At 36.0% G+C, this 25,072-nt stretch overlaps 1 protein-coding gene across 2 annotated transcripts in view; it reads right to left on the bottom strand.

The window, feature by feature from the left end:
• The window catches only part of Vdup1 (arrestin family protein Vdup1), a 217,409-nt gene that overhangs the window by 142,963 nt on the left and 49,374 nt on the right, over positions 1–25,072 (bottom strand). The window contains exons 2-3 of one of the 2 annotated variants that reach the window (XM_089094026.1): positions 19,975–20,091; positions 6,794–7,011 (exon numbers count right to left, since the gene is read on the bottom strand). In XM_089094026.1, the coding sequence (XP_088950152.1) occupies positions 6,794–7,011; positions 19,975–20,091 (335 nt within the window). The remainder of the gene's footprint in view (positions 1–6,793; positions 7,012–19,974; positions 20,092–25,072) is intronic. The other variant, XM_089094027.1, reaches the window with a different exon arrangement.

The raw sequence follows: 25,072 nt of genomic DNA on the forward strand, positions 1-25,072 counted from the left end.
AATAAAAAATGGCATCTAGTGGTATGTTCACTTTATTTGTGGGTCAATAGTGTGAACTGCTTAATAGGGCGCCAGGCGCCCGGGCTCAGGGTACCCTTTCCTGAGTCCCCCTGCTCTTTACACTAAAGTTTGACTTTTTATAACAATTCTACAAGAACGATTGCTCAGATACAAGGGCCAGTAAACTAGAATAAGAAGTATCTTTAAACCACTATAACATTTTTGCATAAAGGGGGGTTTTGGAGAAGCAGCCCCACTCATTTACGGAGTGATTGAAGGAATTAGAATACACAGAATATAATGCACAGATATATAAGCTCAATTTCCAGTCGTCTCGTTTCGGATTGTTCGCATACTCTTACAACAGCCTGATCTGTTAATAAGACCAGAAACTATTCTTTCTATTTTGTATTTTTTTTAAAGTTTAATTAAAAAAATTATTTCTATTTTGGAACGATTTCAGGCGAAATAACATCTTGTGTTGGCTATAAATTCCCATAATTTAGTTTTCAATTCTTTTTCTGTTTATTCTATCATGGAAATTTATTGAAATTTTATTTATTTATTGATTTTTCTCGCAATGCGTCATTTCAATTTACGCGTGACTCATTTTTCTGTGATAAATTGAAACTGAAAGTGTCACTATTTTTACTTGAAACAAAAATAAAACAGCTTAGTGGTTTTAATTATCAGCTTCATTTATAGAGAAAGTGCTGAAAATGATGCAACATAGGCCGTTGGGCGTCATAATCTTAAATCCCATTATACTCAAAACGCAATGGTATATAATTGTTTATTTAACAATTAGTTGTTACTGTTTTTATGACATTAATAATAAATCAGGCACCAAGAATGTAAACTTTGACACTTTTGTTGCATTCTATTTTGCCCCATTAGGCCCTAAAGGTAAACGTCAAGTTTTACCCCTTAAAAGCATCGTAAATTCTATCAGTCTTATCCCTTAGTCGATGTACGGGTTGGGTTGTAAAATTCCCCTAATATTCAAGGTAATCCATGATCAAAATGTTCTTATCAACAAACACTAAATAAAAAGCGACCATTGTTAATAGAAATTGATGCTCTATAAGAACAAAATTTTGTTTGCAATATAGGTCATAATATTCCACTTTATATACCAATTCCAAACAACCAAAACACACTGATTTTAAGTTTACTAATTTAAATATTTAGCATAAAAAAGTTGCACAGTTTTGAAAGAGGAGGAGCACCACTAAAGGGGAGTAGAACACTAAAACAGAGGTTTGAAGCTACTCTTACCGTTATTGCGCAGTTTTGAAAGAGGAGTAGCATCACTAAAGGGGAGTAGAAAACTAAAACAGAGCTTTGAAGCTACTCTTACCGTTATTGCGCAGTTTTGAAAGAGGAGTAGCATCACTAAAGGGGAGTAGAAAACTAAAACAGAGGTTTGAAGCTACTCTTACCGTTATTGCGCAGTTTTGAAAAAGGAATAGCATCACTAAAGGGGAGTAGAACACTAAAACAGAGGTTTGAAGCTACTCTTACCATTATTTTGACTATTATTATACCACCAACAGAAAAAATCTTCAGATTTTCTTAGCTGGGACCTAGTAAAGAACGAACCAGGTGGTCAATAATAGCTGTGCTACCATAAAAAGCACTTTTTGTCTAAAAATGTGTATCTTGTTCTTGTGCTATCACTTTAGTCACTTGTCAAAATTAGTCATAGTACAGACTACAGAGAATATGGCGAACTTCACGGGATTAGATAACATAGTCAATCAAAAATGACATCATATTCCAGATAAACAACTTTTCAAAAAACATGTGCGTTAGATTATTTTGTCAAAGGATACAGTGTTATATCATTGCATATATGAAGATGCCACTTTTATCAAAAAATTGTTTTTTATTGTAAAATTTTTTTTTTTGTTACTTACAAAAGATACTTGATATAGAAATTAGCTTTCAAATAAGTTCTAAAACACCTCTCTTTAATGTTTCAGTGCTCCACTTCCGGCAAAAAAAAAACAAGAAGAAAAAAAGAAGACATCACTACTGCCCCTGCAAAAATGATTTTATTTGTTGCTTAAGATAGGGGCTACAATGCTCCTACATGAAGTTTCCGGTTTTGGTGTTCCTAACTGTACAGTTTTCAGTCGGTCCAGCACTATTTTCGAGGAGTCTCCGGCTATTTTTGAAGTTTCTATAAATTTGTTTTCTCAATAATTTTTTACCATTAAGATTAAAAAAAATAATAGTTACCATTCCTGGATCAGTTTCAAACGTTGACTTATCCTCACTTGACAGTTTTTTTTCAAAAGGTGGTTTTAAAGTGTTGGTTACTATGGGCTGGAGTTCGTTCTTTACTAGGTTGCATCTGATGTCACAACCATGATTTGTTAGCAGTCTGAGTTAAAAACAATACATAGCATCTGATATCCATACCATACAATAACCTATGCGTAAGCGCCATTTTGGCTAACCTCTCAAATAATAATAAATAAAACAAACAAGAAAAAAAATCTTTGAGGATGACACTCCGCCCCCCAATAGCCCTCAGGGTAAGGGATGTAAGTTTTGCCCTGGGGGCATATAAGGTTTTTATAGAAAGAGTTGTCGTAGAAACTTCAAAAGGTCTCATACGATTGGAAATTGAAAGAGCTAGTGCCCTTTTTCATAGTAGAAAGTGATTGGAGGGCAACTAACCCCCCTCTCACGCGCGCCGTTTCCCCAAACACATATAATCAAATTTTAAGATAACCATTTTTTTTCAACGTAGTTGAAAGTTCAGGAAATTAGGTCTTTGAGGATGAACCTCCCCCCCCCCCTACGGTCCTCAGGGTAGGGGTTGCAAGTTAGGTCACGGGGGCATAAGGTTTTTTATAGAAAGAGTTGTTGTAGAAACTTCAAAAAGGGCTCATTCGATTGGAAATTGAAAGGACTAGTGCCCTTTTTAATAGTCGAAATAGATTGGAGAGCAACTAACCCCCCCCTCCCACCCACCATTTCCCCAAACACATCCGATCAAAATTTTGAGATAGCCATTTCGTTTAACGTAGTTAAAATTTCTGGAAAATAGGTCTTTGAGGATGACAACCCTCCCCCCACAACCCTCAGGGCAAAGGTTGTACGTTATGCCCTAGGGGCATATAAGGTTTTATAGAAAGTGTTATCGTAGAAACTTCAAAAAGGGCTGATTCGATTGGAAATTGAAAGAGATAGTGCCTTTTTTAATAGTCGAAAGTGATTGGAGGGCTACTATCCCCCCTCTCACGCCCACCAATTCCCTGAACGCATTCAATCAAAATTTCAAATAGCCATTTTGTTCAACGTAATTGAAAGGTCCGGAAATTATGTCTTTGAGGATGACAAACCCTCACAGCCCCCAGGGCAAAGGTTGTAAGTTATGCCCTGGGGACATATAAGATTTTTGTAGAAAGCGTTGTCGTAGAAACTTCAAAAAGGGCTCATTCAATTGGGAGCTGAGAGGGATAATGCCCTTATTAATAGTCAAAAGCGATCGGAGGGCAAATCCCCCCCCCACACCCATCATTTCCCAAACACTTCCGATCAACATTTTTGTATAGGCATTTTGATGAACATAGTTGAAGGGTCTGGAAATTATGTCTTTGAGTATGACCCCCCCCCCCCAACCCTAAGGGCGAAGGTTGTAAGTTATGACCTGGGGGCATATAAGGTTTTTATAGAAAGCGTTGTCGTAGAAACTTCAAACAGGGCTCATTCATTTGGAAACTGAAAGAGCTAGTGCCCTTTTTAATAGTCAAGAGTGATTGGACGGCAACTAACCCCTCTCTCACACCCACTATTTCCCCAAACACATCCAATCAAAATTTGAGATAGCAACTTTGTTCAACGTAGTTGAAAAACCTGGAAATTAGGTCTTTTTGGATGTCACCCCCCCCCCCCCACAGCCCTCATTTAAGGGTTGTAAGTTATGCCCTGGGGGCATATAAGGTTTATATAGAAAGCGCTGTCATAGAAACTTCAAAAAGGGCGCATTCAAATGGGAATTGAAAGGGCTAGTGCCCTTATTAATAGTCAAAAGCGATCAGAGGGCAAAGGTCCCCCACGCCCATCATTTCCCAAAACATTTTCGATCAAAATTTTGATATGGCCATTTTGTGGAACGTAGTTGAAAGGTCTGGAATTTATGTCCTTGAGGATGACAACCTTCCCCCCATAGCCCTCCGGACAAGGGTACTAAGTTATGCCCTTGGGGTCTATAACGTTTTTATAGAAAGTTTTGTCGTAGAAACTTCAAAAAGGGCTCATTCGATTGGAAATTGAGAGGACAAGTTCCTTTTGTAGACGAAAGTGAACAGAGGGTTAGTGCCCTCTGGTCACTTCATTTTCTCAAATTTCACGCCCATCAGTTCCCCAAACACTTCCAATCAAAATTTTGAGATAGCCATTTTGTTCACCGTATTTGAGAGGTCTGGAAATTATGTCTTTGAGGATAACAAATCCCCCAACACTCGGGGCAAGGGTTGTAAGTTATGCCCTGGGGGCATATAAGATTTTTATAGAAAGTGTCGTCATATCAACTTCGGAGGGGGTTAATTGGATCGATAATCAGACGCACTAGTGCTCTTTTTAAGAGTCAAAGTGATCGGAGGGAATCTACACCCCCCCCCACACACACACACACGCGCGTCGTATTGTCCCGAAATGCATCTTATAGAAATTTTTAGATAGCCATTCTATTCGAAATAGTCTAAATATCATATAACAAGGCTTTTGGGGTTAAAAAACAAAACAGAGATTGGGGGCAAGGGTTGTAAGTTATACCCAGGGGGTAATTAAGGTTTTTATGGAAGGGATGATTGTTTAACATAAGAGGGGGGTCAATCTTTCTCCAAGAAACCGACTATGCGAATATAAAACGAACAGAAATTAATTAAAAAAAACTTTTTCCGAGAGATAAGCTTTTCAAAAAAAGTAAAGAACATCATTAAACCAAAAATTAACAAAAATAAGAATTAAACAAACCATTAAGCATACAACTACCAAAAATCACTATCAATAAATAAATGAAACCAAAAACAAACAGAAATTAAAATAAATATCAGAGTCAAACTCAAAACGAGCACAAATTAATTCGAGTAGGGTTCTCAACCCCTATGCTTTCTAAAAGCTAGAATATAATTTGTACTGTACTGAAAAACATTCTTCTAAATGTTTTCATTTTTATAACTTTAAGAAATCAAAATTAATTAAGATTTTATTGAATATACTCATATTAATATGAATATTACAACTTATTATTGCTAGTCATATTATTTTCTGCTCGCTTTGAGTTTGGGTCTGTTCTTTATTTTAATTTCTGTTAGTTCTGGGTTTCATTTATTTATTTATACTGATTTATAGTAGTAGTATGCTTGGTAAATCATTTGATTCTATTTTTGTTCATTTTTAGGTTAATGGAGTTCTTTACTTGTTTTGAAAAACTTATTTTGTGGAAAAAGTTTTTTAATTAATATTAATTAAAAAATGAATTGAGTCGGTATTAACTAAGTAGTGAATCGACCGAGTGAGTAAGTTATACAGTGGGTGATGATGAAGTGCGTCAGATAAGGAGGATTTTCGATTTTTTTTTTCTAACGGTTAGTTGTAGCGAACTGTTAGCAAGGAGCGACTTGTGCTAATAGTAGCCAAACTTTGATCATCAAATTTGGGATCAAACTTTAATATTGAGCTCCTCGGTTTCAGAGGCAGTAATGCCGCACCCGAAGGCAGGCATTTCCCCCTGACGCAAAGTTATTGAAAAGGTAAGCGGTATTTTATGCCAAAACATAACTGACAGCCACTGCATATAAATAATATAACAGTAAGATCACAGCTCAGTTATTTTTGGCTACTATATTATCGACCCCTTCAAACAGCTCCTCCCATTTAATCGGCCATCAGCGGTCCAGTGTATATTACCCTTGAACACGTATTTTCGCAGAAACTTTCTCAAAATACCTTTGAAACCAACTCGAGATTTCGAAACCTACTTGTAATTCCTAAAAACATCCAATAATAACATTGTACTGCTAATTACCTATTTTTATATATGTATTGGAATAAATTAATTTAGAACTAGATTCTTTAAAATTTAGTGTTACAAAGGTGAAGCCAAGTTTCGCGTTCAAGAGAATGAGTTGTCTACCCGTGAAAAAACCAAATGTCACTTATGTTTATACTTGTTTAAATGTTCTCCGCAGCACTTGCATCTCTGCCCGGCTTTGTATAATGGTTGAGATAGGGAATGATCATATACCGTATTATATCTATATACAGTGCTGACAGCCAATGAAAATCACTCTTTGTCGGGTAAAATCAAAATTTGACGACCCTTCTGGTTCGAATTTGGCACTTCTGGTAGTTTCTAGTACCTGTCATACATGCGCATACGCATTGACAGTGCGCAAGGGTGCTGGTCCAAAATGGTGATACTTGGGTGTTATGCAAGTGAGAATTGTGAACCAAGGTCGCCACCCTAAATTGGACGGAATCAAAGATGGCTGAAAAATGAATGGTGTGAATATCTTGGCTTGGTCTAATTCACACCTTTAATCACACAATATTAAACTAGATTCGCTAGAACTAATTTGAATGCTGGCTTTATAATGCTGATTGTATAAAATCTATACAGCAAAAAAGCTTTAACAATTATAACTTTTATTCGGAACTTTCAGAAGGTATATGGACTTAATTTGGCCAAATACTTTATGCATAGTTCTAATCTCTAAATTAAAGTCTTTTATTTTCTTTAAATAGTAGAATACTATTTAAAAGTCACACTTACCGCCAAGATTGGAGGTTCCAAATTTAAGTCAATTGGGTTCATGACAATGAAGACCTGCTGATTTTTATGGAGTAATCCATTTGGTTCTCGAAATGCAGCCTTGCAGTAATATTGTACCCATCCATGCTTACCGAGAAATGTTGAAGGTAGTCCCAAGGGTAAGCCCAGTTTGAAAGGAAAACTGTGAATACCTGGGGATAACAGCACTGGAGACTGGCCTGCAAGAAAAAAAAAATCAAAGTCGTTTTTATACGTGAGAGCAGTGAATGACCACCCCAGCTTCGTCCAAAGAGGGAGAGGGCCCAAAAAGAAAGCTGACAAGTATTTTCTAGGGCATATTTTGTTGATAAATAGTGATAACAGTAGTCTAGACATCTAGCAGTATACAATCCTCAGAAAAACGTTTATGGTTCTTTCACTTTAACACAGTTTAAAATATGTGTATTGAATTTCGTTTTAGCAAAACATTTTATTGCGAAAGTCGGAAAGGGATGAAAACAAAACGTATATAGAATATTATAAAATAACCTGAATCTTCAAATTTGGCTGTTATAGAAATAGAGGAGATGTGAGAACTTCCCAGATAGTAAATTTACCCAAAGGACTGTCTCAATCAACATACACTCCGTCATTCACACATGAGCTTTTTTATTCAGCTCTACAATTAAAGTATGATTCTGATGGAAGTTTGCTTTGAAAAAAAAAATCAATCAGCTTTTTTCAAACAACCAAATTTTGGCGCGACATTTCTTGGCTTTGACTTTTGCTGAATTTTTGCTCGCTCTTAATATTATTAAATTAAAAAAAACCAAGAGTTTTTTTCAACTGAAAGGAAATATTAATATCAAAACTTAAAACAGGCAGAAATTATTACGTATATGAGGGGGTTTGCCCCCTCGTCAATACCCTGCTCTTTACACTAAAGTTCAAATTTTGTTCCAATTCTTTAAGAATGATCCCTGAATCGCAAAGACCGTTTAATTAGAATAAATAGCTCTTTTGAAAGTACTAAAACAACTTTAGCGTAAAGAGTGAGGTGTTGACGAGGGGGCGAATTCCCTCGAATAAGTAGTAATTTGAAAATAGCGACGAAGACCACACTGCCTTCCCATAACAAACAACAAGTGCGAAGAACAAAAGGGAAATCTTTTTGTAAGACAGTGGAGATAATTTGAATGAATATTTCGGCCCTATGTCCAAAGGCCGTCCTCAGCAAGACAAAAACATATGAAAGAAAAAGACTCACAACAACATGCGACCAATAAAATCAAAACAGTGGAATTTTTTTCAAAACAATCCTAGCATCATTACTTCAGCGAAGTTCAACCAGAGTCCTGGTTGAACTTCGCTGAAGTAATGATGCTAGGACTGTTTTGAAAAAATTTCCACTTTTTTGGTTTTATTGGTCGCATGTTGTTGTGAGTCTTTTTTCTTTTATATATTTTTGTCTTGCTGAGGACGGCCCTTGGATATAGGGCCGAAATATTCATTCAAATTATCTCCACTGTCTTACAAAAAGATTTCCCTTTTGTTCTTCGTACTTTTGTTGTAAGTAGTAATTTCTGTTCGTTTTAAGTTTTAATGTAGCTTCTTACTTTCAGTTGAAAAAACTTGCTTTTTTTATTTAATTTATGATTGTTTTTTAAATAATGCTGGGAAGTCTGGCACCCCCTTCATGGAAAAATTATCTTCCCCCATGAATTATTCCTCCATGGAAAGATCCTCCCACGTAACAGCTTCTCCTCGATCCCCCCACCAGAACCAATCCCCCCTGAAAACATCAATATACTTCCAATAGCCAATACTATATGTAAACCACTGTATATAAATATAATACAGTATGATAATTCCCTATCTCAACCATTATACAAAGCCGGGCCGAGATGCAAGTACTCCGGAGAACATTTAAACAAAACTAACATAAGCGACATTCGATTTTTTCACGAGTAGACAAATCAGATTTCTCTTTAATGCGAAACTTGGTTTCACCTTTGTAACACTAAATTTTAAAGAATATAATTCTAAATTAATTTACTCCAATACATACATAAAAATCGGTAATTAATAGTGCAACGTTATTATTAGATGTTTTTAGGAATTAATAAAAAAAAACTTTTTGCACAAAACAAGTTTTTCAAAAAACAAGTAAAGAACTCCATTAAACCAAAAGTGAACAAAAATAGAATCAAATAATCTACCAAGTTTTTTAAACTGAAAGTAAGGAGCGACATTAAAACTTAAAACGAACAGAAATTATTCCGTATATGAAAGGGGCTGTTCCCTCCTCAACGCCTCGCTTTTACGCTAAAGTTTGACTTTCTCACAACTCTTATTTTTTTTAAACAATGAAAACCTTATTCCTTATATGAAAGGGGCTGTCGCCTCCTCAACGCCTCGCTCTTTACGCTAAAGTTTGACTTTCTCACAACTCTATTTTTCAAACAATAAAAAACTTTAGCGTAAAGAGCGAGGCGTTGAGGAGGCGACAGCCCCTTTCATATAAGGAATAAGGTTTTCATTGTTTAAAAAAATAAGAGTTGTGAGAAAGTCAAACTTTAGCGTAAACAGCGAGGCGTTGAGGAGGGAACAGCCCCTTTCATATACGGAATAATTTCTGTTCGTTTTAAGTTTTAATGTCTCTCCTTAATTTCACTTTAAAAAACTTGTTTTTTTTATTTAATTTCTGGTAGTTTTTTAGTTAATGAAGCTTTTATTTTGGCTCACCGTCATTGAATAAGTAAACAAAATTTGCATAAAATTTTTACTTTTCTTTTGCTGAATGACTGTCTCTAAATTTGGTTCTGACGTAATTTACAAATTAACTTACGTAACGAACTTCTATATTCGTATATTTTTCTTCTGTCAAAAAATACAAAGTTGCAGATTTTTGCAGATATGAGCTTGAAACCTATGTAATAGGGTTTTCTGATATGCTGAATCTGGAGGTGTGATTTTCATTAAAATTCTTTCACTTGTAGGGGATGTTTCCCCCCTCTTTAAAAAATAAGGTAAATTTTCTCAGGCTCGTAGCCTTTGATGAGTAATACTAAACTTAATAAAATTTATATATTTAGAATCAGCATTATAAGTCCATTCTTTTGATACATTTATTGACATCAAAATTCCGTTTTTAAAAGTTTCGATTACTATTGAGCCGTATCGCTTGTTTTTTTTTACTGTTTTGTTTATTACTTACATGTTATTACGTATATGAGGGGGTTCTCCCCTTCGTCAATATCACGCTCTTTACGTTAAAAGTTAAAAAAAAATTAATTCACAAACCTCTTTTGAAAGCACTAAAAAAAAACTGTAGCGTAAAGAGCGAGGTTTTGAATTGGGGGAGAACCCCTTCATATACGTAATAATTTCTGTTCGTTTTAAGTTCTAATGTTGCTTCTTACTTTCAGTTGAAAAAACTTTTTTTTTTTAATTTAATTTCTGATAGTTTTTTAAATAATGCTTGGAAATCCGGCGCCCCCTTAATAGAAATATCCCTTACCCCAAAGAAACATCCTCCACGGAAAGATTTTCCCGAGTGACCCCCTCCTCCAACCCCCCCCCCCCACCAGAAAAAAATTATTCCTGAAAATGTCTGTATACTTCCCAATAACCAATACAATATGTAAGCAATGGGCAAAGTTCATAACTTGCAGCCCTTTCCCTGGGAACTGTGGGGGATTAAGTCATCCTAAAAGACATATTTATTAGATTTTCGACTATGCTGAACAAAATGGTTATCTCAAAATTTTAATTGTGTGAATTTGAGAAAAAATGAGCGTGGGAGGGGGCCTAGTTGCCCTCGTTTTTTAAACAAAAAAACTTTAGCGTAAAGAGCGAGGCGTTGAGGAGGGGACAGCCCCTTTCATATAAGGAATAATTTCTGTTCGTTTTATAAAAACAACAATCATGAAAAATATATACGCTATCATGTGTATTTGGATACTACATGATACTACATCGGTATGGCACAACTATAAAACTATTAGTTTTAATGTGGACACGGACTTTGCCGAATTATGGCGGTAGGTGCGTTTTGACATAGAAGGCAAGAAAACTGAAGAATATTTTCAAAATCAAGAAATTACAATTATGCAAAATACAAAACATAAAGAGTTCCTAATGTTTTAAAGAGGAAACAAATGAAGAAATATTCTTATATTTTTAATGCGTGTATTAGGCGGGTCACCCCCTAGTCAGGACCTTGCTCTTTAAGCTGAAGTTTGAATTCTATTCCAGCTCTTTAAATATGACCCCTTAATCACTAAGGCCGAAAATTTAAAAAAAAATTTGCATACTAGTTCTACTTTTATTTGGTTAAATGGCTTTCTCGAACCTTGTTTAATTTTATTTACGAACGTTTTTATTAGTAATAAATATACGTAACTTACGAATTAACTTGATTAACGAACTTCTATGTTCATATATTTTTAATAAGTATATTAGGGGGCTCGCCTCCAAGTCAAAATCTTGCTTTTGAAGATTAAGTTCGAATTTTTTACCAATTCTACAAAAATGACCCATAATCACAAAAGCCGTTAATTAGAATAATTATATCGTAATAAATTACTAAAAAATCTTTTGATTAGAGAGAAAGTTATTGACTAGGGGTTTAAGCTAACCACAATTGTAATATTTTCTGTTCGTTTTAAGTTTTGATGTTACTCCTTTTTCTCAGTTGGAAAACTTGTTTTTTTTAATATTTAATTTCTGATCTTTTTTTAAATTATGCTGGGAAATCCGACGCCCCCTTCTTAGCAATATCCCTTCCCCCAGGAAAACTTCCTTCATGAAAAGAGCCTCCCATATAACTCACGACACACCCCCATCCCCCACTACAAAGAAGAAATTCCCCCTGAAAACGTATGTATACTTACCATTAACCAATAATATAATATATTAACATTTGGTAAAGTTCATAACTTTCAGCCCTCACCCTGGGGGCCTCGAGGGATTAAGTCATCCTAAAAGACATATTTATAATATTTTCGACCATGCTGAACAAAATGGCTATCTCAAAATTTTGATCGGTTGACTTTGGGAAAAAAATGAGCGTGTGAGGGGGCCTAGTTACCCTCCATTTTTTTGTCACTTAAAAAGGGCACTAGAACTTTTAATTTCCGTTCCAATGAGCCCTCCCACGATATTCTAGGACCACTGGGTCGATACGATCACCCCTGGCAAAAAAAAAAAAAAAAATTAAAAAATAAGCACGCATCCGAGATCTTTCTTCTGGCAAAAAATGGAAAATTCCGCATTTTTGTAGATAGGAGCTTGAAACCTCTACAGTAGGGTTCTGTGATACGCTGAATATGATAGTGTGATTTTCATTAAGGTTCTATAACTTTTAGGGGGTCTTTTCCCCTTTTTTCGAAAATCAGCCAAATTTTCTCAGGCGCGTAACTTTTGATAGGTAAGATTTAACTTGATGAAACTTATATATTTGAAATCAGAATTACAATCTGATTCTTTTGATGTATCTATTGATATCAAAATTCCGTTTTTTAGAGTTTCGTTTACTATTTAGCCGAGTCGTTCCTTACTTATAGTTCGTTATCACAAACTGTTTGATAATCAATATTGTATTTTTTTTTATTTTTTTTTTACAAATGTGATGCACTTTCCACATCCAGTTTTCCTTAGTGTGATGCTGTGGACAGGCAAATCCGAAGTTGAAATTCGTGTAGGCTACAAATATGTGTTTGTGTCATCTTGTATGATAGCGTGAATACTTAATTTTTGGTCGGACAGGACGAAGATCCACTGCCACTTAGCTTCAATGGTGCTGGAAAGGGAAGAAGGGAGGTTATCAGAGGTTAGCAAGTGACAGTTCTATTGTTTCTCATCTGGAAAGACGAAAAAACTCAATCACTGTGACCAGCCGCAATGATTGAGACGGGTGCGGTTTCCTCTGTGAGAAAAATTGTTAATATAAGTGAAAGATAGCAAAAAAAATATTTGCTGTTCCTAAGAAAGTATCATTTTTATCGATTGCATTTTCGTTAAAAAAGAAATAAAAAATATTAAAAAAATGTTTAACCCCAGATTGTAGGCCAACGCTACCATAAGACTCCAAAGAGAGAGAAGTGGTGAACAACTTTACACCCTTTTGACCCTCTGCATGCACATAGTGTGTTTTGATTTAGTTCAAATCTCTCCTCTATATTCTCTCCAATTTTCACCTTCATACCCTTAGTCTTAATAGCACTAAAATCATAGAAGTAGTATTAGTAATGTTGTATTAGAAGAAGTAGTAACAGTAGTTGCAGTAGTGTTAATAGCAGTAGTAGTATGCCTATGCTGCCATTTGACCAGTTGAACATCCCCCTCATGATGGACTAGAAGTTTCAGCTTGATACAGTAAGCCGTTTCAAAGATTTTCTGATACGCGCTTTTGACAATTTGCATGCACATAGTATGGTTCGATTTGGTTCAACTTTCTCCTCAACATTTTCTCAAATTTTAACTTCAATGCCATCAGCCTTGGTAGTTCTCGCCAAAAAAGCAGTCGTTGCAGTGATAGTAGTATTAGTAATAGTAGCAGGAGTAGTAGCTTGAAAATATTGCCTTTATGGTCCATAGATCACCCCCCTTATCATTTCCTGAAAGTTTCAAATTGATACACTCAGTAATTCCTGAACTATTCTCTTTTGACAATCCGTATGCATATAACGAGTTTTGATTTAGTTCAACACTCCCCTCAACATTCTCTAAAACGTTCATCTGAATGCCCTTCGTCTTTTTGGACGCTAAAGGTCAAACACGCCCAGCTTTCTCAATAACAAATATTATATTAAATAATGGGCTAATCGCATAACTTACAGTCCTTGTCCCAAGGGTTTAGGGGTGGGTGGGTGGTCAGCAACATAGTTACTGGACCTTTCAGCTATGTTGAACAAAATGGCTATCTCAGAATTTTGACTGAATGTTTTGTGGATTTGATGGGCGTAGTAGGGAGCTTTTGCACTCCAATCACTTTTGACTCTTAAAAGGGCACTAGAACTTTCAATTTTCAATCGAATGAGCTCCTTCTGATGTTTCTACGACAACTCCTTCTATACGAACTGCCTTGGTTAAAAAATGTATTATGACGCCATCGCTCTTTACTTAGGCAGCGCTATTGCGGTGCCTATGATAGAGTCCCATCCCTTATGGAAGAAATTTAATTTATGCAAACAGTTTGTGTTGCCCTAAAGCTAATTTAAAGATAAAGCTATGCGGCTTACCAGTAGTCTTTAGACAACGGAGCCGACTACACAAAAATTGCAAAATTGATGAGGTTTGAAAGCAGCTACAAATATCAAAAGACTAGGGATGTAAAAAAATATACCCCCCCCCGCTGCACACAAACACGCGTGGTGCGTTTGACACTCTGAAAGAAATATATAGGCTTATCAGGCAAATATAAGAACAATAGCTCATGTGTCGATGGCATCAGCAGAAGACCTAAGAAGGCACCATTTGATGATAAAGAATGACAAGCTTGTTCCCAGACGAATAACGTTGCCTCTTCCCAAAGTTATTGCTACCATTTACTGTGATGTGATTCTAAATTTAAAGGTGCTATTGAACAAAAATACTTTACTTTCAACATATTTCTTATGGATTAAAAATGTTTTCCTGCGATTTTTTTTATCAAGCTTAAGGACCATAACTGTCAAATATCTAACAGAAACAAAAATACAATTACAAACCTCCTGAAACACTTTCCTAATGGTCATTTACTCCCAAATTTATTTTAAGATATTTTCTTAGGCTACTCGTATGAAGTTTTAAATAAAATGTGTCATTAATTTATTACCCCAAATACAAATCTTATTACTTTTTTGCCTGATTTTAAGTCCTCCTCCGAACTCTTAAACCTTTGTTTCATAGCTAAGAAATGTCACACACCATCAAAGTTGAGAAAAATTAACCTTCCTTTTGATACATTATATGTAATGTTAATTGCAGAAAATATTAAGCTGGCCCGCTCCCTGGCCACTTGCGTCCCCTGGGACAAATCGTTGCCCTTTCAGGATAAAATGCATGTTCTCCAAAGCTATTCTACAAGATAGAATAAAATATAAACTTTACCATCAGCTTGATATGATTGAGAATACTTGCAGCCGGCTATTTAGGATTTTGTATTTTAATCTCCATTATAGTGCATCAAAACTAATATTTAGTATGACAAAGAATAGACAGTGCTTCTACTTTTACAGATTTCTCCATAGATCTATGGCATTTGATGTTTGCCTACGGACAAAAGAACACAGTTACGGAAACTACGGAATACCTACGGAAAAACCGAAATCATACAGAGAATGTCATAGTCCTTCTTTCTTTATAATTAATTAAAACAAACTTTTTCCACAAAATAAGTTTTTCAAAGAAAAGCAAACAAATCCATTAAACAAAAAATGAGCAAAAATAAAATCATATAATCCACGAAGCATGTAGTTGTTGTAGACCATCGTCAACAAATAAATGAAAGTCAGAACGAGCAGTTATAACGATAAATTACAGACTCAAATAGACAACGAAAAAAAACTAACATAAGTAACACTCAAAACCCCTACGTTATCCCTATACCAGGACAAAGTTTGTACTTAACTGAAAAAAATATAAATGTTTTTACTCTTATTACTTTAATAAATCAAATAATATTAACATTTTGATTACTAAATATCAGTAGCCTATATGTATATTAAACTGACAATGCACATTCATTTGTATTTTTTTCAGTAAAGTGCAAATTATGTTCTGGCCTTGGGAAGGCATAGGGGTTATATATGACTGTGGAGGGAGTGTTCTAATCAAAGGAATAATTTCCTGAACTTTAAACTGCATGGAACAAAATGGCTATCTGAAAATTTTGATTGGACGGTTTTGGGGAAATGCTGGGCGTGGAAGGGGTGTTAGCTACCTTCCAATCACTTTTGACTATTCACAACGGCACTAGCAATTTCAATTTCCAATTGAATGAGCCCATTTTAAAGTTTCTATGACAACGCTTTCTATGAAAACCTTATATGCCCCACGGGCATAACTTATAACCCTTGCCCTGAGGGCTGTGGGGGGGGTGGGGTTGCCATCCTCAAAGACCCAATTTATAGAACTTTCAACTACGTTGAACAAATGGCTATCTTAAAATTTTGATTGGATGTGTTTGGGGAAAAGGTGGGCGTGAGAGGGGGTTAGTTTCCTTCAAATCACATTCGACTATTAAAAAGGGCACTAGACCTTTGAATTTCCAATCGAATGAGCCTTTTTTGAAGTTTCTGCAACAACGATTTCTATAAAAAACCTTATATAGCCCCAGGGTATAACTTACGACCCTTGCCGTGAGGGCTGTGGGGAAGTGTCCTCCTCAACCACATAATTTCTATCTGGAAATCAACTACGCTGAACAAAATGGCTATCTAAAAATTTTGATTGGATGTGTTTCGGGAAATGGTGGGGTGGAAGGGGTCCTAGTTGCCTTCCATTCACTTTTGACTATTAAAAAGGGCACAAGACACTCCGATTTTCAAGTGAGTTAGCCCTTTTCGAATTTTCTATGGCAACTTCTTCGATTCGAAGTGCCCTAGTCTAAAGGAAGAAATAATAAACGATAAATTGTGCAAACATCGTTCTTACGTACCCCCAGTACACAGCTTAAAACTCTTGACCTAAGGGTTGTGGGGGAGTGTCCGCCTCATAAATATAATTTCTATCTGTATATCGACTACGCTGAACCAAAATGGATATCTCATAATTCTGATTGAATGTGTTGCGGGGAATGATGGACGTTGGGGGGGGGGGGGGCTAGTTGCTCTCCAATCACTTTCGAAAATAAAAAAGGGTACTATCCAGTCCATGTTCCAAACGAATGAGCCCTTTTCGAAGTTCATACGACAACTCCTTCGATACGAAGTGCCCTGGTCTAAAACCAAGAAAAAAATAAATAATAAATTGTGCTAACATCGTTCTTTACTTAGGCAGCGCTATTGCGCTGCCTATGATATTTACCCCAAATCACCGGAAAATTCTGCTAAAAATTCCAATCTCCAGTTTGATGTCAACGGGTGGTCATACCTAAAGTTTGATGCGATCTGATATATGACTTTTTTCGTCTGTGGTATTGGCTTGTTATAAGGGTCTTGGAAAAAACCCTTAAAAAAAGAGAAAATCTATAGAACCTTATTAGCCACCAAAAGAGAGAAAAGTTTAAAATCTTGGTGAAATTCCAGTCTTGTAACTGTGACAGAAACAGAAAACATGACAGAAAAAAGGTGAGGTGTTTTCGCAGTCATTTACTTGGACCATGAGACTTTTGTGCTACCTAGTGGCTTACGGAAAATTCTACTGAATCCAAAACACGATCTACAGATTTTCAACGGAAAACTTCCGACGGTTAACAGATTCTAAAAAGGAGCTCGCGCAAACACTCACTGAATAGACTATATTACTAGACTATCGTGGAACCTGGAACCCCTTCTTTTGAATACCAGTCAGCTTCCGCGTGCCCTTTTCCTGAGTTTGAATTTTTTAAACGGAAAGAATAAAAATTCAAGCATCTAGACCACCGAAGAAGCACGAAAATGTCTGTTGTAGAGACAGAATCCAAATTCATCAATTGTATCGAATTGACTATGCTTGGTATAAGCCTATGGTTGATTCATCTTTGTCTGTAGGCAATTCCAAGCGAAGGAACACACCTTAGTCAATGAAACAAAGACAGAACAGCTTCGTTAAATTTATTAATTTTAATTTGCAATCGAAACGGTATAAATTATCCACAGCCGTCATAATATGAAGTTTCGTCAAAATCTGATCGTTAATATTGAAGGACTGCCACACAGTTGGTGTCGAATCTAATTATCTATATCTTATAGTGTGCTTTTTCAATTAAGCATAAATTTATGTTTATAGTCTGATGTACATTAAATTTGAAAATATTAACAAAAAGTGTATCCAAGAAAAGTAAAGAGTGACACTAAAACCTAAACCGATCAAAAATAGTCATTTAATAATTAAAACTTGAAACCAGTCAAAATTGCCAAATTTTAGAGTTGGGCTGCTACACATCTATTTAGTGAGTTCAATTTGCAATTTTTAGGTTCCCATAAGAAAAAAGGGCTTAACGGGCCATTGAGCCCTTTGGGAAATTGTTTTTGCTATTGTTATTTATGGAAACAAATGGAACTTGAACTTGAACAAGGCCGTATTGAGGGGAGGGCTGGTGGGTTTGGCCTCCCGCCTACGAAATGTTTGTCTGACTCGTAAAAACGTCATAAAAATGCACAAAAACACATTTTGATGCATTTAAAAAAAAATAATTTTGTACCCCCCCCCCCCCCCCCGAAAAATATCCCACACCGAACAAGAATCCTGATACGGCCCTGGGGCTTAGGCTAGTTTTTTCTTGCATTTGGGACAGTCGTATCGTAGCATTTATGTTTAGGAGTCAAAAGAAGTCAAACATATTCATGTGCGTAAACCTGGGGGTGGAGGACAGGTCGCATCCAGGGTTATTTTTTTGGAGGGTTTCACAAAAAAAAAATCAGTTGTCTGTTATCCAGAACACACTCCAGTAGTGAAGTTTGGTTAATCATAATGAAATATACCAAAATATGATTAAAATATAATACTTTAGTAACAAAATTATGGAAACTACAGCAAAGAATTATAGAAAGCAGGCCGCCCAGAACGTATTATATTAAATACCTAACCTAACCACCTCTATATATTATTTTTTACTTAAAATATGCCTGCATCGTAGCTCATTTCACGAAAGAATAAGCTAATTATAACCGAATGCTAGAGAAGAACCGGTTTACTCAGATCAAAGAAAGCAAACTTCTTGAGTGTTTTCTGGATAACAGACAAGTACCAAAAAACTTTAAAAAACCCATCAAAAATGCTTTTATATTCATTTTTTTGACGTTTTTAGGAGTCGGACGAACATTTCGGTGGGCAGGGTTCTATCCCCTAGCCCAACCCCCCTAAAAACGGCCGAGGTGGAAGATTATTTGAGAGGACAGTCTGACTTTTAGCACACTAACCGTACACGTTTAGAATCATTGCTTGGGTCTGATTTCAACAGAACGTACAACTGATTTTGGAACTCATAAATGGATTAAGAAAAACGGTTGAATAGTTCAGACACATCCGCTCTGGGACTTAACATATTCGTGGGATTTGGAAGGAGGGAGTATGTTCCTCTTACATTGATCGCAATTATATTTGAAATTTAAGACAGCCTTGTTCATTCATTGTTTAGATATTTTCTATGTTTTAGCCCTATAATTTTGGGTGCAAAGCCTCTCAATATATTATTACGGAGTGATTTATTTCCAAGACGCTAAGACTTGATTCAAAGACTAAGTTACTGAAACTAAATTTACTTTCTAAGATCCACAGAATTGGATGGTTTTTAAAGTAACGACATTTTTAGACTGAAGGTTGTCGCATAATAATCAAACATGTTACTACTTCTGACTTCTATACTAGTTTTAATTCAAAACTGTTAACAAAATCAAATGATCTCTGGGTTAAACAATCTTTTATCTCAATGGAGTACTAACAAGTTGTTTTCATAGGGGTCCAGGGCTGTTCATTCACAGGGTATGGCATTTCAATTTCCAGTCCGACTCCAGTCCATCATAAACAGGGGCATAATTTGCTGTGGGGCAGGGGGGTTAACTGCCCCCTCCAGACCCCAGTTTGCTCCCCCCCCCTCCCAGCTGAAAATTAGTTTCTGTAAAAATCTTGTAAAAATAAGATAAACCTGCATATTTGAGGCATCCAGAGAAACAGGTCAGTTTTATTTAGTATATCTTCGCATTTATAGTACTATTTGGCTCATTTTTCATTTTTCACTGTCATTTTCAGTTGATTTGGGAAAATTGGCTCCATATTTATCCCCCCCCTCCCAAATTATGACGAAATTACGCCACTGATAATAACATTTCAAGATTATCATGGTCCTCCTCATATTTTCCGCATACTTGACCTATTTTTGGCTTTTCTCTAGTTTGCGACGCCACCAATCAAATTTATTCCCAAACACGCGTGTACTCGCCGTTTAAGAATCCGAACTAGATTTAACGTTTAAATTTGTTACAATTAGTTTCCTGTTTTCTGTTTTCCTAGACCACCAAACTTGAGGAAATTTTGTATCACTATAAATATAATTTAGAATTCATAGGTCCCCTTACCTGGTTCACCTAAAAGACGCATACGGAAATCGATATAATTCTCTCGGTCTGAGTGTCTTTCTCTTCCTTTTTTAAGTACTCGGACTACGCCCTCACCAACAACATGAAAGAAAAGACCTGCAAAAAAAATAATAATAATATTTGAGGATGCTACAAAGGCAAACGTATTACATGTTGAAGCAAGGCGTAAGCCATTTCTGAACAGCGTTGATTGCGCTAAATCTCAAATTTCTATGACTCCATGAGCTTTGGAAATTTATCACTGAAAATTTGTCCGTGATTATTTTGAATTTGCCCCCTTCTTTGTGCCCCTTTTTATGAGATATTCGAAAAAAGAATATGCTAAGCTTAATCTATAATCATATCGGTAGATATTTCGTAAAAGTATGGTCATATTGCTGGTAGTGGAACGTAATTTGGGGCAAAGTATTTAAATTTGCACCATACTATATTTTAGGTTATAGTTGGTAAATAACAAATAATTTGATTTAGATTCGTAAATAAGAAAAGAAAAAGGAAAAAAGTAAAAATAATCATAGCTCAAAAGAAAAATTCTTATGGATCAGTGAAATGTCATGCAGTTCGTGCATCTACTAGAATGGTTTGTCGGATTTCAATCAGAGCTGGTCGGACGTAAGAGCTAGCTCCCTGGTTGTGCCGCTTTTGGATCTGGACCAGATCCTACCTCTAAAGAGAATGTGGAAGCGGGGGAGGAGATTAAATTTTTATAAGCTGCATATCTAACATAAAGGGTTGTCAGATTTTAACAGAACTCGGTGGAAACTGGATGCTTTGCTCATGTTGCGTTTTTTCAGGGTCCAGACCTAGGCCGACCTATGTAAGAGGAGAAGATCCCTAAATTCGTGTTGTAATGACATGTACCTGATGAAGGGGTTGGATATCAACTTAGGTTGATGAGAGATAATACCTAGTGCCCCAGTTGTGCTTTTCGGGGGTTCAAGACAAGTTCAACTTTGTCAGGACAAAGGGGTTTCTAATTCCTTGTCGTCAGGGTATCTCTAAGGTGCTGTCAGAAGCTTGATCAAAAGCTTGAATAATTTATTTTCAATGGTTGTCTCAATTATATCTTCTCCATCAATTGGCAAAAACTTCATTGTATACATCTCTAAAGTGCAATTAATTTCTAGTTCAAATAAAAACAGAAAATGGTCCAGAATTTAACGACTTGCATTTAAGGCGATGCGATACCTCTATCTCGTCCATTGTCAACTTTTTCAGTTTGTTTGGTTAATCTATTTAGAATTGTTGGGCGGTCTAACCATAACTCTTAGAGCTTGGATAAAAAAATCCTAATAAACGACAGAAAACTAAATACCCATACCTACTTCCCCGGAAATCTTAGAAAAAAACACATTTAATTTCTGCTGTTTTGTACTGAAGATGGTAATATTCCGTTTTTGAATTTTGGGAAGAAACCCAGGATCAATCATTCTTCCTTTCCCAATGGTAAATCCTGCATGTAAAAAATGGGCAAACTATAAGATTTACGTTCCTTGTCCCAGGGGCAGCAGTGGTACTACATACCAGGAGACATAATCAAACGACTTTTTGGCTATTTTAAACAAAACACATTTTTAAAATTTCTATCAGTGTTGAGGGGTGCATCTAATGCTGAGGGGTGCATCTAAAAAGGCCAGGTGGGCTAGCAACTCTCCCATCACTCTTTAACATCCCCCTCAACATGCAATAAAAGTTTCAACATAATACCCTCATCGGTTCTTTAAATATCGTAGATATATCCATATAGTGAGTTTTGATTGTATTCGACATCCTCCTAAACATTTCCTGAAAGTTTCACCTTAATACCCTAACCCTTTTTGGAGACCCAGGATCATACATTTCCCCTTTCCCAATAACAAAAACTTATATGTAAGCAATGGGCAACTTGCAAAACATACAGGGCATGCCGCAGAGGCTATGAGGGGTTATGTCATCCCTGGAGGCATAATTGTTGGAGATTCAGGTTGTTTTGAGCAAAATGGCTGTTTAAAATTTTTGATCGGATCTTATTGGGGGTCACTTTTGACTCTTCAAATGGGCATTAGAACTTTTAATTCCCAATCGTATGACCCCTCTCCGAAGTTTCTACGGCCACCCCTTCCGTATGAAGTGGCTCTTGAACAAGAAATCAAACAGTTCGCGGTAACGAACTGTAAGTAAGGAGTGACCCGGCTCAATGGTAACTGAAACTCTAAAAAACGGAATTTTGATACCAATAGATACAGCAAAAGAATCAGATTTTAATGCTGATTTCAAATATATAAGCTTCATCAAGTTTAGTCTTACCCATCAAAAGTTACGCGCCTGAGAAAATTTGGAAGATTTTAGAAAAAAGGGGGAAAGACCCCCTAAAAGTGATATAACCTTAATGAAAATTACCCCATCATATTCAGCGTATCAGAGAACCCTGCTATAGAGGTTTCAAGCACCTATTAACAAAAATGTGGAATTTTGCATTTTTTGCCAGAAGAAAGCAAACGGATGCGTGTTTTTTTTTTTTTTTTTTTTTTTTTTTTTTTTTTTTTTTTTTTTTTTTTCAGCGGTGATTGCATCAATCCAGTGGTCCTAGAATATCGTGGGAGGGCTCATTGGAACGGAAATCAAAAGTTCTAGTGCCCTTTTTAAGTGACCAAAAAAATGGAGGGCAACTAGGCCCCCACCCACGCTCATTTTTTTCCCAAAGTCACACGATCAAAATTTTGAGATAGCAATTTTGTTCAACGTGGTCGAAAATATGATAACTATGTCTTTTAGAATGACTTTATCCCCCGAAGTCCCCGGGGGAGGGCTGAAAGTTATGAACTTCACCCAATGTTAACATATAGTATTCGTTATTGGGAAGTATACAGACGTCTTCAGGGGGTATTTTTTCTGGTAGGTGGGGGGGGGGTTGGGGGTTACATGGCAGAATCTTTCCATGAAGGAAGTTTTCTTGGGGGAAGGGACATTGCTATGAAGGGGGTGAAGGATTTCCCAGCATTATTGAAGAAAGAGATCAGAAATTAAATAAAAAAAACAAGTTTTTCAACTGAAAGTAAGAGCTACATCAAAACTTAAAACGAACAGAAAATATTATGTATACGATTGGGTTAACCCTCTAGTCAATAGCTCGCTCTTTAAGCCAAAGATTTTTTAGTACTTTCATAAGAGCTATTTATTGTAATTAACAGCCTTTGTAATTAAGGGGTCATTTTTAAAGAGTTGGAACAAAACTCGAACTTTAGCTTAAAGAGCAAGGTATTGACTAGAGGGCGAACCCCCTAATATACGTATTAAAAATATATGAATATAGGAGTTCGTTGCGTAAGTTAATTAGTAAGTTACGTATATCTATTACTAATAAAAACGTTCGTAAACAAAATTAAACAAGTTTCGAGAAAGCCATTTAACCAAACAAAACTGAAATTAATATGAACATTTTTTTTTAGTTATTCATGTACGGTGAGCCAAAATCAAAACCTGCATTAATTCAAAAACGTTCAAAAATTAAATAAAAAAAAACAAGTTTTTTTTTAACTGAATGTCAGGAACGACGTTAAAACTTAAAACGAACAGAAATTATTCCGTCTATGAAAGGGGCTGTCCCCTCCTCAACGCCTCGCTCTTTACGCTAAAGTTTGACTTTCTCACAACTCTATTTTTTTAAACAATAAAAAACTTAATCGTAAAGAGTGAGGCGTTGAGGAGGGGACAGCCCATTTCATATACGGAATAATTATTCCGTTATTTAAATGTGATTTTTAAATTGCTCAGTTTTTTATTTAACTGAATCCGTTATTTAAATGCGCCTTTCATATACGGAAATTAGTCCGTATATGAAAGGGGCTGTCCCCTCCTCAACGCCTCGCTCTTTACGCTAAAGTTTTTTATTGTTAAAAAAAAACTAAATTGCTTTATTTAAAAAAGTTTTTTTATTTAAGTAAGGAGCGACCCGGCTCAACGGCAACCGAAACTCTAAAAAACGGAATTTTTATACCAATAGATGCATCAATAGAATCAGATTTTAATGCCGATTTGAAATATATAAGTTTCATCAAGTTTAATCTTATTCATTAAAAGTTACGCGCCTGAGAAAATTTGGGTGATTTTAGAATAAAGGGGGAAAGACCCCCTAAAAGCTATTGGACCTTAATGAAAATCACACCATTATATTCAGTGTATCAGAGAACCCTACTGTAGAGGTTTCAACTCTACCTATCTACAAAAATGTGGAATTTTGCATTTTTGGCCAGAAGAAAGATCACAGATGCGTGTTTTTTTTTTCCAAGGGGTGATCGTATCGACCCAGTGGTCCTAGAATATCGTGGGAGGGCTCATTGGAACGGAAATTAAAAGTCCTAGTGCCCATTTTAAGTGACCGAAAAAATGGAGGGTAACTAGGCTCCCTCCCACGCTCATTTTTTTCCCAAAGTCCGATCAATATTTTGAGATAGTCATTTTGTTCAGCATGGTCGAAAATATGATAAGTATGTCTTTCAGGATGACTTAATCCCCCGAAGTTCAGCGGGGGAATGACTTAATCCCCCGAATGTCAAATACTTTGACATTCAGCGCCAATTAAACCAATCAACTCATTTATCTTCGTGGAAAGCCAGTCTGTATTTGTGACAACCTATGAGTATGTCATTATTAAATTCATGTGCTCGATATAAATGGTAGTCTTTTTATTGTTACTTATTGATAACCATTGGGATTCCGGGTACTTTTGCATTATATGGTACACACCGCTATAGACTGTACAAGGAAACCAGAAAAACGGATATTTGCTAGATAAACGGAATGCAAAGCGTGATTTTTTATTGCGTTTACAATATTTAGACTGTTGTTTTTGGGGGGTTTAGGGAAGGGGGAAGATACCTAGGTTTGGTTAGGTTACGTATTTAATATATGTTATGTTTTACCCCCACCCCTCTAATGTGCAAATATATAGCCCCAATTTCTTTCGAAACTATTATACATTCATCCTATTTTATTTCATTAGCGTTAACCAAACCTGACTTCTTTCGTGTGTACCATATAATGTACAAGTACCGGATTCCGTTGTATTTTCTCACAATGATCACCATTTTGATGCTGC

The sequence above is a fragment of the Artemia sp. Qi Xiang Cuo genome, chromosome 9 (genome assembly GCF_049724085.1).
Source record: "Artemia sp. Qi Xiang Cuo chromosome 9, ASM4972408v1, whole genome shotgun sequence".
NCBI classification, from domain to species: Eukaryota; Metazoa; Arthropoda; class Branchiopoda; order Anostraca; family Artemiidae; genus Artemia; species Artemia sp. Qi Xiang Cuo.